We start from the raw sequence: 14885 nt of genomic DNA on the forward strand, positions 1-14885 counted from the left end.
TTGTCAATAACTCCTGAGTACCAGGACTGCCATCGCGGTCCGCACAACCCGGTCACGGCTTTGTAGAAAGTCTTGTGCCCGCTTTGTGCCGCAGGCATGCCACATTTAATTATGTTTAAGAACTGAAGCGGAGGTGGAGGATTGTGGCAAACATATATAATTGCCTAAGTCATTTTTAAATATTGGAACACACACTACTTCTCCGCATTGAGAGGAGCAAGATGAGGTGGCTGGGGCATCTGATCCCTCCCGGACGCCTCCCTGGTGAGGTGTTCCGGGCACGTCCGACCAGAAAGAGACCCCGAGGACGACCCGGGACACGCCGGAGAGACTGTGTCTCTCGGCCGGCTTGGGAACGCCTCGGGATCCCTCCGGAAGAGCTGGAAGAAGTGGCTGGGGAAAGGGAAGTCTGGCTGTCCCTGCTCAAGCTACTTCCACCGTGACCTGACCCAGAAGAACGGTTGATGACGGATGGATGGATGGAACACAAGTAACATGACACCTTCACCAACCAAGAAGAGACCAGTTTACTCAATTCTACGTCTGCAGGATTATCACGAGCTGGATAATTGAGATTTTACATGGACATAATGAAAGAAAAATAATAATTCAAAAGCACATTTGCATTTCTTTTTACGGTAGGTTTGCTTAAAACGCAATGCTTTGGAACAACCAGTCGGGCCTGGAGGAGTGCAACATTTTTCAGATTGATTCAAAGATAACTACACTCTCCCTTTAATTATTATTATTATTTTGCCTTTCTTACTGATACTAAGATAAAAGAAATAGGCAACCCCGGAACCACTTTGCCTTTAAAACTGGAATTCTTGGAAAACTGGACTGGACAGGAAGAAGCCGTGCCCCTCCCCCTCCCTCCCCCAGCTCCGTCCTTCAAACTAGTTTGTGTTCCTTTGCTGACTGATGCTAAGCTAACCACGTCTAATTAGGTTTCTGTATCAAAAAAAAAAAGCTCAGTCCAAAGATTTGTCAGGCTTGAAGCTGCAAGTCATTTGGACCGGAGGCGTGTTGGCCTCTTCTCTGATGTCTCTGTTGTGGACAAGCAATCACTCGTTGACGAAACCATCGGTCCACGCGAACACCGAGCTCTTCTCGTTCTTGCCTTTGCCGTCCGACTCGAGCGAGCCGTTGACGGCGTCCCCGCAGCGGTGCTTCTTGAGCTGCCTGGAGTCGGAGAAGCCGCGGCCGCAGGCCTGGCACGGGTACAGCTTGACGCCCGTGTGGATCTGCATGTGCGACTTGAGCTGGTTGGACTGGCGGAACCTGCGTCCGCAGGCGTCGCACTCGTAGGGCTTCTCGCCCGTGTGCACGAGCAGATGCCGGTGGTAGTTCTGCGGCGTCCGGAAGGCTTTACCGCACTGCTGGCACTGGTGCGGCTTGACGCCCGTGTGCAGCAGCTCGTGCTGGCGCAGCTGCGACTGCAGCAGGAAGGCCTTCTGGCACACGGCGCAGACGTACGGCCGGTCGCCGCTGTGCTGCCGCGTGTGGTAGATGTACAGGTGGCGCAGGTGGAACGACTTCCCGCAGGTCTCGCAGACAAACTCCTTGTGCTCGGCGTGGCTCTTTTCGTGCGTGCGAAGCGTGCTGACGCTGCTGAAGCCCTTGCCGCAACTCTTGCAGATGAAGCCCTTCGTGCCGGACGAGAGCCGCCGGCGCCTCTTGCTGCCGGCGGACGCGGCGCCGGCCTTGGCGCGCTCCTTGTTCAAGTGGACCAGCAGCTGGTGCTTCTGCAGCTGGCAGTTGTAGAAGAAGGTCTTGCCGCACAGGTCGCACATGAAGGGCTTCTCCGCGCCGTGCACCAGCATGTGCGTCTTCAGGGCCCACGTGCCGGAGAAACCTTCGCCGCACTTCTCGCACCTGCCACAGAACAAGTCATTCGGCCGTTAAAAGGAATACTCCGCCGAACAAACATCATCTGCGGATTCCGGTCTAACTTCGTCTGTCAGCCTATCCATTACTACCGCAAACAGGAAGGGGCTCAGCACGGATCCCTGATGCAGTCCCACCTCCACCTTAAATTCTTCTGACACACCTACGGCAAACCTCACCGCCGTTCTGCTGCCCTCATACACGTCCTGTCCTATTCTAACATATTTCTCCGCCACACCGGTCTTGCGCATGCAGTACCACAGTTCCCCTCTTGGTACTCTGTCATATGCTTTCTCTCGGTCTACAAAAGACACAATGTATCTCCTTCTGACCTTCGCTGTACTTTTCCACGATCTGAGGTACTCTTTCCAGGCATGAAACTATACTGTTGCTCGCAGATACATGAAAGTCTCTGAATTACTTTGAATAATATTGTTATGATGTTGCTAACCAATGATGACAAAAGTACTCCTTCCGATGGTGGTGGTACTCCATGTGATCCCACTACAAATTTGCCACGATTGCTTTGTCTCCACAGGAGAAGTCACTTCCTGTTTTTTTTTTTTAAGTCATGTGACTCACCAAAATGGCGGCGCCCATGAAAAGTCGTAATTGCCGATTAAAAATGTTTCAAGACACCATTAAATGATATCGGATTAACCTCAAATTTTCAAGGTACAGCACATATGACATGACCTATCGGATTGAAGCTTTTCATTGGGAGGAATTTAAACGGTCTCGAAAGAACGAATCAATTAGTAGGGACGCTCAGTACTGCTTTTTTTTCTAAACTGATTCCAGTACCGGTATTCACTTTTGAGCAGTCATAGATCTTGAATACCGGTATCAATGTACTTCGCCAAACCTGGAATTTCAATTAACGTTACAACAGCTAGTGTGGACTTTACACGCTCTTTCTTTTGGACACACATAATTCGCTATGTCAAACTGCCACAGTGTAGCGCCAACTACAGGCGAGGAGGACAGTGTCAGATTTTATTTTGGATTTTTTTTTTTTGCCTCAAGTGACATTGACTGGTATCGGCAGCCTTCAGGAGTACCCGATATCTCGAAACAAGGCCGCTGTCGGCCTGATACCGATTCCCATCAATTCTCAAAATAATAATTTAACAACTTATTTGTTGTCAATTAACTGCTGCAGCTAGACGTTCTAGGTAACTTACAAGACGTGATAAAATGAGTGGCTGCACAAAAACTTTGATCATATTTTTGGAGGGGGCGTTAAAATCAAAATGATGAACTGATATTCAGGCCATATCAGAACAGAGCAGGGCATGTGGAGAGTTTGAATTTGCCGCGCTCTTTGAACCTTCCTGAAATAGAAGAGGTCAGGATCTGAACGAAGGGGAGGTCTTACTTGAAGGGTTTTTCTCCGCTGTGGAGGCGCAGGTGTCTCTGGAAGTTGTACTTGAGCCCGAAGCTCAGTCCGCAGGTCTGACAGACGAAGGGCTTCTCCCCCGAGTGGACCACGCGGTGCTGGAGCAGCCCCATGCGGCACTTGAAGGTCTTGTCGCACTCGCCGCACTTGAACGGCCGCTCGTCCGAGTGCGAACGCTTGTGGACCCGCAGGTTGCCGGAGGTGGAGAAGCGTTTTCCGCACGTCTGGCAGGGGTACGGCCGCGCCCCCGTGTGGACCGTCTGGTGTTCGCGCAGGCTCCGCTTCCTCTGGAAGCCTTTCCCGCACACGTCGCACATGAACGGCTTGACTTCGGCGTGGGAGACCTGGTGGTAACGCAGCACGGCCGCGGAGGTGAAGGTCCGCCCGCAGGTGGCGCAGGGCAGGGGGGTTTTCTCCAGCCGGTGCATGGCTTGGTGGGCGCGCAGTTGTCGGCCGAGCCGGAATTTACGACCGCACTGCTCGCACGGCAGCATCTTGTCGGGGTCTCGGTCCTGGGCCTCGCGCAGCCGGTGGGCCTGCTGGTGCTTGTGCAGCGTCGTGGCCTGCGTCATGGGAATGTCAAGCGATCGCCTTTATTTACAGAATCGAGATCCAGGGATGGACAAACGACATGCAGATCGTAAAACCACAGGGTCCGAATATTCCGAAATAATCACGAGAAAATGAATACATATTAATTAAGAAAAACTATCATACAAGGGGCAGCGGTACCAAGGTTTCCTGATCTGGTCATGGTTTTGTGCAGCACTTACCTTCATGTCTAACAAGTAGCCAAAGACATTAACGGTAATGATATACAAACATTTTCTTCTAATTTATTGACAAAAGCAATCCAGGCGATACGTCAAAAAGTCAAGGATATTTCTGAATTTGGAAGTTGCCAGAGGCCCAGTCTCCCACAAGAATCGGTCCATCCCCTGACTGAAGTATCAAAACCAAATCAAGAGCGATCTGTACCAATCCGGGCTACAGAAGCTGGCTCTAGGTACGTGGAACATCACCTCTCTGGCAGGGAAGGAGCTCGAGCTGGTATGTGAGATCGAGAAGTCTGCCTCCACACACAGCTTGGGCTCTGGAACCAGTCCTCTTAAAAGGGGTTGGACTCTCTTCCACTCTGGAGTCGCCAGGGTGAGAAGCGCCGAGAGATCGACCAGCAGATCGTTGCAGTGATCAGGACTCTCAATTTATCGGTCGGTCTATGTTCCTAACCTCAGCCATGGTCACGTGCTTTCGGTCGTGACTGAAAGAACAAGATCCCGGAATAGTTTCTTCTTCAGGGAGTCCGGGCTCTCCTTTCGAGATAGGGTAAGAGGAGTTCGGTCATGCGGGAGGGGCTCCTCCGCATTGAGAGGAGCCAGATGAAGCGGCGAGGGCATCTGATTCGGATGCCTCCCAATCCCCTCCCTGGTGAGGTGTTTTGGGCACGTCCCATCGGAATGAAACCCGGGGACGACCAAGGACACGCCTAGGGATCCGCCCCGCCCGGAAGAACTGGATTAAGTGGCTGGGGAGAGGGAAGTCTTGGTGTCCTGTTAAACCTGCTGCCCCCGTGACCTGACCTCGGTTAAGCGGTAGAAGTGTCAGAGTGAACAGTCTTAGCCCGAGAACCGAACCTACCACAACCACGTCTGTGATTGGTTAAAAACAAGGAAGTGAGAGGCGATTTCTCATCGTTCTGCTCTCCGTTCTCGCGGCAGCGTAGAAAGCAAGCGTCAAAACGCAGACGGACGACCCGGTTCACTGAAACGTAATCAGGACAAGCAATTTCTTGACGCGCACAGCACCTTGTAGAAGCCTTTGTCACACAGCGTGCAGGGGAAGGGCTTGGCGTGGCGCGACATGTGCTTCCTCAGCTGGTGCTGCTGGTGGTAGCCTTTGTTGCACAGCTCGCAGAAGAAGCGCTTGTTCTTGTACAGCTCCCGCCGACGCTTGTTCTCTTGCTCCTTCGGGTCTTCCGCGCTCTCGGCTGCGTCACAAAGCAGACATTTGGTTTCATCGTCAGGTCCGAGGCGACGACCTCACGTGTGGAACTCGGCGAGGACAAACAATTTCCCCGAATCGGCCGGTTCGGGACGGGAGCGACCTCACGCCGGCCACTTCCACTTTACGTTACGTTTTAATTGTGGAATTGTTAAATCAGAGGCCGAACAACAGATGTGTAGTAATATTCCAGGTAACGGTTTTTTTTCTTTTTTTTTTAGAAATATTTTTAAAATAGAGCTCGATATGTTTATTTTCAGCACCAATACCAATTATCAGTAGTCAAGAAGGCCGACAACTGATATTTGGAGCGGAAATGTGTTTCCTGACAAAGTTAGCGCTGTAAAAGTTTCTACCGTAAATAAAGTAAAGTAGAACCTCGGTTCTCGACCACAATCCGTTCCAGAAGGCGGTTTGAAGAAGTGATTTGTTCGAAAGCCAAAATCGATATTTCCCATTACAACCAAGGGAAAAAGAAATAATGCGTTCCACGCCTAAAGAAAATGGGCTTTATAAAGCATTTTTTTGTCGCTTTTCCTGATGATAAACTGAATGGTAGAAATATATGTATAGTTTAAATACTTTATATAATAAAATAATTGAAGAAATATGTTTAGATTTTGCTTTAAATGTATGCTTTAGTAGTAGAGTAAGCTAGGCTGGGACCGCATTGCCGTATCTGTGGGGATTCAGCCCCCAGCCTTGGAAACTTGTTTTTTTTTTAAATTAACAAAAGTGCAGAATAACTTTAAACAAGCAAAAATGAGGGGGGGGGGGCAAAGGGAATTTTTTTTATTTTTACATAAAGTAACAGTACAAAAACATTAACTCGTAAATCGAGTTCACGAAATCTTTGAAACAAAACAAAAATGCATAAAAACTAATGGAACAGAGCATTATTAAAGTTCACAAGAAAAAAAAACAAAAATGAAAAAAAAGCAATGCAAAACTATCAACTATCAAAATCTCTTGGGTGGGGGTGACTCGACCCCCCCTGGAAGTTCTTTTCTTTTCCCAAAGAACTTTTCTAGTGTCACTTCTTTGGAGCCACGATTGGGGGTTATTAGTCCTTAAATAGGAAGAAAAAAAAAATTGTCAGTAAATGGAGATACGTCGTGGGACAGCCGGTCGGGCCGCGGGCGTCTGTTATTTCCGGGGGAGTTCGAGTACTGGATTTTCGTTTGAAATCAGAAGCACAAAAACCTCGGAAATTTTCGCTCTAAATCAGATTTTGTTCGAGAACCGAGTATTCACCGTATTCCAAAATGTCATTATTACTGAAAAGTTACATTTGTTTTAGATTATTTGTTGCGAGTTAAACGACGGAAAAAAAAAAAAAAAAAAAAAATGCAGCATCTCGGAAAGAAAAATGAAAATTTCAAGAAATAAACAGTGACCTAAATTAAAGCCAAATTTAAGTTGATCACTTTTTCGGCTCTCAGATGAAAGAGGAAAAAACAAAGTTCAGATGCATCAAAACGCCCAATATTTGTGCCCCCCCCATCCTCAATTTTTTTTTAAAATAAAATTAAAAAAAAAATCGACCCAGTGTGCGCATGTGGTTCCGGTCCAAACTCACCGAGTTGGGCGGGGGCCGCCATCTTCTCTTTTGTTTTCACTTCAACAGTTTGTGCTGTCCTCTCAACGTCCTTAAAAAACACAACAAGAAAAAAATAACAAAACGAGTGACACACAAAACAATAAAAACAACTTTATGACGAAATGTTCGACAAAAGACGTCCAACCGTTGCAGGTTCCGACGTCTCCTCCGTGGCCGCCGGCAGGACCTCGGGCTCCGGCGGCTCCTCCGCTGGCGCAGGAAGTGACGTCGCGCAAGAGGCTTCGCTCTCTGCGTCTCGCCTCAAGTCGTTGTCAGGCGGCGTCGCCGCAGGGCCGCTCGGGACCCTCAGCGCGGCGTGAAGCCGCGGCCCGATGATGATCCGCGGAACCCGGGCCGTATCCCATTCGTCGCCGCTCGCCGCGGCGGAAGACGCTTTGGCCGTGTTGATGATGGACGCGGCGAGGCTCGCGGGGATGGCGGCTGGCCGCTTGGCGTCTGCTGTTGAGCGACAAATGTCAACTTAACGTAATTTTGACGACAAATGTCAATCTTCACCCTTGAAAGTGGTCACTTTTCTCAAAGTGACCCAAAATACAAAATATAAATGTTTAAAAATGATTTGAACAAGTGTTCCATTCTTTGTACACTGAGGTTGTTTAATTCACGCTTGTAAATCCTCTTTCCCCATTGAAATGAATGAAAATGCCGTTAATCCGTTCGAACCTACACCCCACCCCTCAAAAAACAAACCAAAAAATGTGTAATTTCTCAAAACGATAGCCCTCATACTTTGAAAATGTCATAAAGCACTAATATGTTAATATTAATTTGAAAAAGTGTTGATGATGGGAGCTTGAAACGTTCCACACTTGAAGACATCTTAACTTGAAAATGAAGCGGGCCGATCGAAAACTTCCTTGGCATCCTCCCAGCTTTGTCCTTACTTACTTTTGGTTTTCTCGGCCTCCAGTTGGCCCACTTTGTCCCGCAAGGTCTCGTTCTCCTTGACCAGGCTGGCGAGCAGCTGACCGAAGACGCTGCATATCTGCCGGACGGCCTCCTTTGCGGCCACGTTCAAGGTGGCCGTTAGCTTAGGCTGCGGAAGGGGAGAGGATGAAGCTGCTAGTACGAGTTTTTATCTCTGATACCTACATTCGGTACCGCCACAAATGCCATCATTGAACAACAAACAGCTACGTTGTAGTGTTTCGCCAGTACTGCATTTGTGGGGGCTCCAAAAAGCCACCCGCCCCGCCCCCATGAGAAAACGCTTCAGAATTGCCAATGGATGCCGCAAGATGGCAGAAAAAGTACTCGTGTCAAAATGAAGCACCTCAACTCACTCAACAAGATACTTCCAAAGCAACAGGTCGCCACGTTCTAGACCATTTTCTATTCAGGTTCTAGTACTACGGAAAATAAAATGCCAATACGGACCATTTTCTGAAAAAGGCAAGTAAAATATTATCAAAAATAGAAAGTATGTACATATTTTTAGCCCGCACGCTGCCTCGGCTGGCAAAGCGCTAGCGTCACGGTTCTGAGGTCTGGGGTTCAATCCCGGCCCCTCCCAAAACCACGTGACATGAATTGGACACTCTAAATTGCCCCTAGGTGTGATTGTGAGTACGACTCTTTGTCTCGATGTGTCCTGCGATTGGCTAGCAACCGGTTCGGGGTCTACCCTGCCTCCTGCCAGCTGGGATAGGCCCCAGCACTCCCCGTGAGGATAAGCAGCAAGGAAAAAAAAAAAAAGAATGGCTAGATACACACACATATATGAAAACAAACACACACTTTATAATATACCCGCTGGACGACTGGTTAAAGTGTCTGCCTCAGTTCTTGAGACAGAGGTTCAAATCCCGACTCCCATTTGTGTGGAGTTTGCGTGTCCTCCCCGTGGCTCGTGGCTTTTTTTTTTTCCCTCTGGGCCATCCGGTTTCCTCCCATGTCCCCCCAAAAAATGCATGATTCGATACTCTAAATTGCCCTTAGGTCATATTCTTGAGTGCGACCGGTCGTTTATTTCTACGTGCCCTGCGATTGGCTGGCAAGCAGTTAAAGGTGTGCGTCGACAGCCGCGATAGGCTCCAGCGCTCTCGCCACCCTTGTGAGGATAAGCATCCCAGATAATCATGCAGCCATTATACAGATATTATGTCATGAATATTATATGGTAAAAACTCAATTGTAAATAGCATATAAGGTTATGTTATTATAAACTATAGGGATGTGACAAAGAATTCAACGACACTCGTTGTTGTTGTTTTCGGCGAAAAAGGAAGTGACGATGGGCTTGCCATCTGGCTCTCTTTACTTCTCTCAGGTAAACTTCCAGCCTCCTCCCCATTCGTCTTCATGCCAAAAACAAAAAAACAAAACCGCCTCTCACCTTCACATCGACGCCGCAGGCCGCACGGCCCTGCTCGCCAGCGAGGCTCCGGTGAAGGATCCCGACGGCCGCCTCCACCGCCAGCTCCAAGATGAGCGCCGCCTGCGAGCGGAAAGTTTCGGCGGCGTCCGCCTCGAAGTCGCGCGGCCGCTCCATGCAGACGTTCGCTAGTTCGCCGTGAGGAATGCCAAGTTTAAAATAAAATACTTGGAAGGAGATACTAAATCATGGCTAGTGAAATCGAAAGCTGTTTTTTTTAAAAAAATAAACAAGAATAGTCGTTCTTGTGTGATGGTTATCGACATTCGGCTGCAATATCTACATCCGGGTCACGCTGGGTCAACCACACCCTCTTCGTCGCTAAAAGATGGCGGCTGTTCAGAAAATGATTGGTTGCTGATGTGTGCATCCGGGTCACTGTGGCGCTTTCACACTTTGTGTGACGCAATCAAGAAGCGACAGTGAGTCTCGCGTTGGTAGAATAGCGCAAGAGAGGAATGAAAAGATGTTTGGTTTCGTGCAAATTGAATTATTTTTGTGAAATTTTGATAATTGAAAGACTATATAATATGTACTATATACATATTTATATAAAAATGAAAGAGAATACAATACCTGTGTACAGGTTAAAACTTACTTCATGCTTCTCCAATGTATATGTAGTGATAACGTATTAATACTCTTGCCTGTTCTTGTTTTCTTGCAAATGGAACATTTCCAATAATAATAAAAAGCTGAACAAATAAATCCATTATTATAGTATAATTTTAAACTATAGTGAAAACTACTGGTTTCTAGTTTTTAACAGTGTATGGAAAAGTCATGAAAACAAAGTACTTTGTGGTCATCTGTGTTGCAATGTTACAATTTTAAAGCCATTATCGATAGAAATTTTGGCACCACAACGTGAATTTTTGCCTCGTGACAAAAATTAAATACTTCGGAAACAAATGATTTTTGTTACGTTGGCATAGAAACACACGCAAACATATATATGTATACACACAAACATTATATATATATATATATATATATATATATATATATACACACACACACATACATATATACATAGACATGCATGTGTGTGTATATGTATATACATACACACATACATATATATATATTCACTACAATTCAAGATGTAATGTCGGGTACAACAAGGGCAATTTATCAGGCACTGGTGTCAAACTCAAGGCCCGGGGGCCCAGATCCAGCCCACCTCATGATTTTATGTGGCCCGTGAACTTTCACGATTTTTGTTCAAAGCTGCACCAAAATTTCAAATGGTCACATCATAAACGATAACATTGAGATATTACGAGCATTTTTGTGTTAACAACAATCGTTGACAAACGCACAAAAATCTTCTTAAAACACCGTGAAATGGGAGAGGATTAACATCACATTGTCAAGGTACAGTCCATATGACATGAAGTATTGGATACATTGTTGATCCAAACTACCGGAATTTCCCTTTCAGCCGATATGACTGACACCGTGCAGTCTTAAACCGAAGAATCTGTTTTGAGTTTACATATCATCGACTCATGTTCATAACTTACATGGTTCTTCTGCCCGTGTAGCTTGTGATGGTACTTCATGTACTGCAGTTGGCAATACATTCGCTCTGAAAAAATAAGATCCAGTAGTTTGTGGAACTAACTGTTGTTGTGTTTTTGACATTAAAGCTCCACTGTCATGCCTATAAACATTCTAAAATCGATATTGTAATGAAAAATACATATAACATTATTCACTTCAATGTCTATACGGAAAAATAAATATGAGCGGAGAGCGCGTCGTCCATGCGCAAAGTTGCGGAAGTCTCGTTCGACATCCGAGAGGCGGCCATATTGCCTGGAACGTCATCAGCAGATGTTACAGCGGGAGGTTCGCCATTGACTATGGGACACGGAAGAGAACAGCTCACAATCGAGTGAAGTGACCGGGGCAATATTACCCTGTCGTTTCGAGCCATATTTAGATGATATGTGGATCACTTCTACCTTACAACAGACTCCCAGACAGCATGACAGTATGTAGCGCGCTCAGCCGATCACGGCTTCGGCCAGGGTGGCTCGTCGGCGCCAAGCCGGGCCGCTTTACGGCGTTGTCGTCGCACGCGGGCGAGTGCACCGTCGGCGGTAGCATTGTTGTTTATCGCTGCTGCTATCGGTGGCGTTGTTAATCGGCGTCGGCGGCATTGTTCATCCGTTGCCGTTGTTCAACATGCTCAACGTTCAACGCCGCCGCCGTCGGTATGAGCGCTTGACGAGCCCGCCTGAGTGCGCTGCTGCTGTTGACGTCATTTCCTGCTTCTTCTCAACAACAAATCCCGCGAGAGGGTTTTCATGGCGCGAGTTACAAAATGCCATAAATGTCAAAATCATGTTTTGCGGTTAAAAAAAAAAAAAAAGATGGGTCCATTCTGGCTGCCTTTTTTCCCCCCATTAATAACATACTAAAAATCATGCAATTCATGACAGTGGAGCTTTAAGTTCATTGTTTATGTATTTATTTGTTTGCTACTTTTAAACTATGTATCTGTTTGTTGTTCAGAAGAACACTCGTCAAACATATTTTGAAACTTACATGGTTATTTTTTCGGTCTGGAGAAACGTTTTTGCCTTCTTCTCCGAGCTAACGTCTGCGCGATCGGGACAAGACCGTTTCCGGGGCAGCAGCCTCGGCGGCCTCGGTTTGGAAGCGTCTGCCGGAACTGGGTCGGGAAATAGCTCCGTCGGGCCATGTCCTCCCACAAAATGCTGCAAAAGAGAGACAAAAATGACACATTTATAATCTTGCCGAGGTACCTTGCACATATATCTCCGCTTAAAGAGTTTGTAAATCTGTGTAGCTGTGGAGTCAAATCAAAAAATAATTTGTAGTTGTTATTATAACGGTTTGCCGTCCAAACCAAATCATAAACAGGTCATCAAATGACGCTATAAATTTCACCTCTGTATGAAAAATAATGGGATGTTCTTTGTCAATTTGTAGTGCAAGCCCCTTTTCATATTCCAGGAGATTTTTATATTTGTTACACCGACTAATTGGAATAATTCACCTTCGAACAGATGGCTTTGTGCTTATTTATCTTGGACACGTTGAGCTGCTCGTGAGGTCGGCCACAAGCCTTAATCCACCGCATGCATTTCTCTAAATTCCGTTTCGGGGTGGGAAAGCGCACCAGATGTCCTCCCAGCAGTCTCTCTGGATAGCGCTCGTCTCCATTACACATTCCCCACGCACATCGGAGCACCATGTCGCCGACTCGCGATTCAGAGGCCGAAAGTAATAACAGTCGGACCCGAATTGGACCACACGATCTCTTTGTAAGTACAAGATGGCGGCCGTCGGAAAACGACGCTCACTGATTGGTCAAAAGGGGAGCTGCTGCGATGTCTACGTCCGGGTCACTCGTCTTACATCCGGGTCACTGCGGGGACGTTCACAGTTTACGCGTGACGCAATCGAGAGGCGACAGTGCGTCTCGCGTTGGTAGAACAGCGTAAAAGGGGGGAATTCATTAATGCAATTCCTGCTGGTGTCTCTTTGCTATTTAGAAGCCCAGCGGACCAAATGGCAGCTCCTTTGCATCTTGATCCATCTAAAAGCGAAGTAGGCAGGATTTGTTTCTCGAGAACACGTCAAAACAATCATTCCATACGTACTTTATTTCAAAGGGACATAGTGTCTCTTCCTCACATAACATCTTATTGGAATCAATTATTACATAATCTGGACTGGAAAAGAATCTGGATCTTACCAACTAGATATATGATTAACAACAAAATAAAAGAAGTATCTTTTAAGTTAATTCATCAAATTTATCCTTCCAAAATATTTATTTTACAGCGTTTTTTTTTTTTGATACTGATTGCTCTTTCTGTTCAAACTGCCCTGAAGATAATTTTCACTTATTTTGGTCTTGCCCTGTCTCCAATAATTTCTGGAAAGATGTTTGTCTTTTTATTTCTACTTTTATTGACAACAGTTTTACTCTTTGTTTTGAAAATATACTGTTTGGTTTCACGTCTTTTACCTCGTCTAAAAACAGACACTATTATATGATTAATCTTATAATTTTACTAGCTAAATTTCATATTCATAAATGTAGGTGTATAAATAAAATCCTTGTTTTATTTTCTTTCAAAATGAAACTAGACAGTATATTCATACCATTAAGAATTCTATGAACACTAAAGCCATTAAAACGGTAAATTTGTGTAGTTTATTTCATGTTTTTTTGTAGAATGTAATCTTCTTTTTGACCCCCTTGGCAAATTGTCTTCTGAGTTGAAGAATAAGAAAAAAAAAAAAAAAAAAAAAAGGGGGGAATGAAAAAAATGTTTGGTTTCGTGCAAATTGATTATTTATTCTTGTGAAATTTTATTACCGCAATCCAACTGCAGACATTAAAAACACAAGAGAATTCAATACACGTGTACAGGTTAAAATTAGTTTTATGGTTCTCTAATGTACATTATTAATAACGTATTAATACTCTGCCTGTTCTTGTTTTCTTGTAAATTGAACATTTCTGATGATAATAAAAACTGAACAAATAAATCTATTACAATAGTATAATTTTAAACTACTGTTTCTAATTTTCAACACTGTATTGAAAAATCATGAAAAGTTTATGGCCATCTACGTTGTGATAGAATAGAATCACAACATGATTTTTTTTCTCATATATATATATATATATATATATATATATATATATATATATATGTATTCACAACATTTAAAGATGTATTGTCGGTACAACAAGGGCACTTTATCGGGCACAGGTGTCAAACTCAAGGCCCGGGGGCCAGATCCGGCCCCCCCCCCTACATGATTTTATGCGGCCCGCGAAGCCAAATCATATTCAGCAACTTTCTTGATTTTTGTTCAAATCTGCACCGAAATTTCCAATGGTCACATCACGAATGATAACATTGCCATATTACAAGCATTTTTGTGTCACCAAACAACAATAGTTGGGAAAACGTATCAGTCTCGAATTCTGATTCCGAAACGAGCTCATAAATTTCATGTGTGAATATGACGAGGCGGTTAAAGACTTTTATGGTTTGACGGTCAAATGGCCCTCCGAGGGGAACCGTAAGTGAAATGTGGCCCGCGACAAAAATGACTTTGACAGAGGAGAGAGGAGAAGCGGCGGTAAAACAGGCCAAAATCCTGATCTCTTGGGGATAAGGCAGGGCGAGAGACTATTTGCACACGAGGTGTGTCACGGACCTCCGGTACGGGGGCGGACCCAAATGCAGGACTTCGAGGCAGAGGCATCATGTTCAATGTGGTTTATTCCGGAAACTGGGTCATACACGGTGACTCTGGGGAAAACTAACAAACTCACCAGGACAGGGTCAAACTAAAGGGCACAGAATCACTGGGGTTAGGTAGGGTTACTCAAACTCACGCGCACGATTCCCACACGCAGTGAATGCAACTCACTAACAAAAGCAACGAACTGGCAAACGCCAGCGACAAAACCTCCGGTCCGAATGCGAAACAGCCGCGACCAAGCCTTGCCAAAACCGGGACCAGATCATAAAAACATGCCTTAAACCTAGATTTAAAGGGCCCGACGGTTGCCGCGTCCGATAAGAATAAAATCCACCAAA

General features: G+C 45.7%; 1 protein-coding gene across 2 annotated transcripts; it reads right to left on the bottom strand.

Annotated features, from left to right (window-relative positions):
* Positions 1-507: 507 nt before the first annotated feature.
* On the bottom strand, positions 508-12617 carry LOC133505133 (zinc finger protein 665-like). Of its 2 annotated transcripts, none has more exons than XM_061828097.1 (10): positions 12314-12617; positions 11839-12011; positions 10809-10873; positions 9244-9410; positions 7797-7944; positions 7033-7343; positions 6867-6936; positions 5092-5273; positions 3266-3849; positions 508-1875 (listed from the first exon to the last, which is right to left on the bottom strand). In XM_061828097.1, exons 1-10 carry the CDS (start codon positions 12509-12511, stop codon positions 1065-1067), a joined length of 2709 nt encoding a protein of 902 aa, XP_061684081.1. In that variant the 5' UTR covers positions 12512-12617; the 3' UTR covers positions 508-1064. The 2 variants fall into 2 exon arrangements, with proteins under 2 accessions (XP_061684081.1, XP_061684080.1); XM_061828096.1 differs by having other exon boundaries at positions 7033-7346; positions 12314-12616.
* Positions 12618-14885: the final 2268 nt, after the last annotated feature.

The sequence above is a fragment of the Syngnathoides biaculeatus genome, chromosome 8, assembly GCF_019802595.1.
Source record: "Syngnathoides biaculeatus isolate LvHL_M chromosome 8, ASM1980259v1, whole genome shotgun sequence".
Lineage (NCBI taxonomy): Eukaryota > Metazoa > Chordata > Actinopteri > Syngnathiformes > Syngnathidae > Syngnathoides > Syngnathoides biaculeatus.